At 28.0% G+C, this 3138-nt stretch overlaps 2 protein-coding genes across 2 annotated transcripts; one reads left to right on the top strand and one right to left on the bottom strand.

Annotated features, from left to right (window-relative positions):
- Positions 1-35: 35 nt before the first annotated feature.
- On the bottom strand, positions 36-1427 carry ENU1_010680 (WD domain, G-beta repeat-containing protein; the record flags this gene model as incomplete). The annotated part of the gene is made up of 1 exon (XM_008856671.1): positions 36-1427. One exon carries the CDS (start codon positions 1425-1427, stop codon positions 36-38), a length of 1392 nt encoding a protein of 463 aa, XP_008854893.1.
- A 128-nt stretch (positions 1428-1555) lies between these two features.
- ENU1_010670 (hypothetical protein) lies at positions 1556-3067 on the top strand (the record flags this gene model as incomplete). The annotated part of the gene is made up of 1 exon (XM_008856670.1): positions 1556-3067. One exon carries the CDS (start codon positions 1556-1558, stop codon positions 3065-3067), a length of 1512 nt encoding a protein of 503 aa, XP_008854892.1.
- Positions 3068-3138: the final 71 nt, after the last annotated feature.

Here is a 3138-nt window from a genome sequence, read left to right as displayed (position 1 = left end):
TTTAAATGAAAATCCAATCTAAATTCAATCAATTATTAATATCTCCAGATTTTAATAGTATGATCATACGAGGCTGTTGCTACAGAACTACCATCAAGTGACCAGTCAATAGAAAAAACTTCATCTAAATGACCTGGTAAATTTGTCATTAATTTACGACATCCTGGAACAACATTCCACAATTTGACTGTACTATCTTTGCTTGCACTTACAAGCATTCTACTGTCTGGAGACCATGCACATCCATAAATTGTTTGAACATGTCCTCTATATGTATGTAAACAAGACCCAGTAAATCCATCCCAAATTCTCATATTTTTATCACATCCAGTACTTGCTATAATTCTACTATCAGGAGAGAATTTACATGACATAACTTGACTTGAATGTCCAACAAGTCTGTGGACTGGTTTTTGTGATTGTAATGGCATCCACATATATAAAGTTCCATCGTCACTTGCAGAAACTAATCGTTCACCACCACCACATCCCATTATTTTATCTAATCTTTTTTTGGCTCCATCAATTCCTTTGTCTTTTTCTAATGGATCATAACCACCTTGTCTAAGCACATATTCAGTAGATGTACTAATACTATTAATCCAATGAGAATGACCTTTTAATACGTGAATTGGATTTGCTTGTCTCATATCATAGACATTAATCATTCTATCTCTTGATGATGTATATAAAATATTTTCATTTCCACTCCATCGTACACTAGTTACTCCTTGGGTATGTCCTCCAAGTGTTCGAATAACTTCACCTCTTCTAGCATCATAGATTTTACTTGACATATCACGTGATGAAGATGCAAAAATAGCAGAATCACCAAAGACTTCAGGTTTCCATTGAATGTCACTTATGAAGTTTTTATGACAATATGACCATAATTGTTTTCCATCTGTTCCATTTTCATTTAATTCCCAAACAATTACTTTTCCAAGTTTATCACCACTTGCAAGTAATTTATTTCCATAATGCCAGTCTAAATTTAATACCCAATCTCCATGTCCTTTTAATGTACAAATTGGAGTGCAAGTGTTTAAATCCCATACTCTAACTGTATGATCTCCACTACATGAACCTAATTTACTTGAGTCTTGTGAAAATTTACATGATAAAATTGAATTGCTATGTCCAGTCATAGTATGAGTACTTCTTGAAATTGGTCTACATCTAAAAACTGCTTGTGGATAATATGTAATTGTTACAACTTGTTCTGCTCCTTTATTAGGGATATTTTCAGTTATTTGAATGCCATCTGTATAGAATGAATAAGGAAATGGTTCTTCTTCTGTTTTATTTAATTTATTTACTAAAGCATTTAATTCTTTTGTATTAGTTTCTTCTGGGATTTCAAAAACTTGAGAAGGTTCTGAGTTAGGCAATTCTCCATTAATTAAACGAATTTGAATATGTTCCATCAAAAGTACCTTTAGTTTTGATTTGAAAAGGGTTATTTTTTTCAATAAATTGAGACTTATAATAATGAAAATTATATTGTAATACTATTCTATCTTCTTAAATCTTAAAAATTAATTATTTTCATTCAATGTTCTTCTTCTGTCTTTTATTTGTATCTTCTTTTAGTTTACAACAAGATGATATTATTCTTCTTCCACGTTCATCTGATGGAACAATTAAGTATGAAATTTCAAGTGAACAAATGACATCTTCTGATGGATTTGTAGGTCATTTTTGTACTACAGGAAATATTCCATCTTCTCTCTTATTTCCAAAAGAAATTGAAGAGATTGGATTATTAATGAAAAGAGTAACAGACAAAGTATATCAATATTCTTCTATTCGTGAATTTATGAGTGAATATAATTCAAATACATATATGGTTATTGGTAATGCAGCAGAAAATATTATGAAAGAAATTATTTATAATTTTACAGGATATGATGTTGTACGATTTGGTAAAGTAAATACAAACATTTATAATCCAATTACAAATATATTTTATGGAATTAATAATCAATTAGAACATCCTAATGGATTTTTTTATACTTCTCATTCATTATCTTCTGATTATAAAGATCAATTTCCAATTTCAGGAATATTTGAAATACATCAACATGTAGAAACTAATAACTCTTTTAGTGAATTAAAAAATATTATTGAAAATCATCTTGAAGAAATGAAAAAAACATGGAACTTTGATTCTACTGGTGATAGATTTTATATGAGAGTTAATGTTAATTTAAAAAATAAAACATTTGAATATTGTGAAATTGATACATTTGAAACTTCTTCATTTAAATCAAATTATCCAAAAAAAACAGATAAGTATAATCGTAATATTTATTTCTTAAATTCATGTGGTATTGATTATTATAATAAAAACAGTACTTGTAAATTTACTCGATTTAGTGAAAAAGGAAAAAATAGTGAAATGTTTGATTTTGATACTGTTCAATATACCCATCCAATTCCTGTTTATCTTCAAAGACTTAAAGGTGAAGGAACTCATTTAACAACTGAAATAACTACTCTTAATTTTAATACAACAAATAATAATGATATTTATTTAATTTATACCGTCCCACAAGGTATTTTTATTGATAAATATCAAATGCAAGAATTACAAAGAAAACAAAAAGACCTTGAAGTATTTATGTATGAACCAATGGACCTTGAAGCTCCAATTTTAACTGGAAGACAAGCTCATGTTATAATAAAAACATTAAAACAAACAAAGTCTATTTCAACTCATTCAATTCCAATTCATCTTAGATATCATAAAGCTAGAATTAATGATATGTTTGAAAAAAATGTTATCTTCCCACCTCCAGAAGTTTTCTTTATTTGTGATAATTGTACTGATAGTAGAAGTATTGAATTATTAAAATATCATAATATTAATGGTTATTTTAATACTCCTATTTCTTGTGGAACGAGTGATCCTTCTCAATTTATTTCACCAACTTGTAATCCTCAATTCTCTCAATACACAGTACCTGTAGGACAACTTGACGCATTTGATTCAGTAATGAAAATCACACTTGGAACTACTTTAATTGGTGCAATTATAATCATTGCATTCGTTATCATTTTTTAATTGAAAACCAATTTAATCAATAAATCAATGTTTCATATTCAATTAAATTGACAAATAGAATAGCATTTATA

This window comes from Entamoeba nuttalli (assembly GCF_000257125.1).
Source record: "Entamoeba nuttalli P19 unplaced genomic scaffold asmbl_2137, whole genome shotgun sequence".
NCBI classification, from domain to species: domain Eukaryota; phylum Evosea; order Mastigamoebida; family Endamoebidae; genus Entamoeba; species Entamoeba nuttalli.
This window is presented reverse-complemented; position numbering and strand designations above follow the sequence as displayed.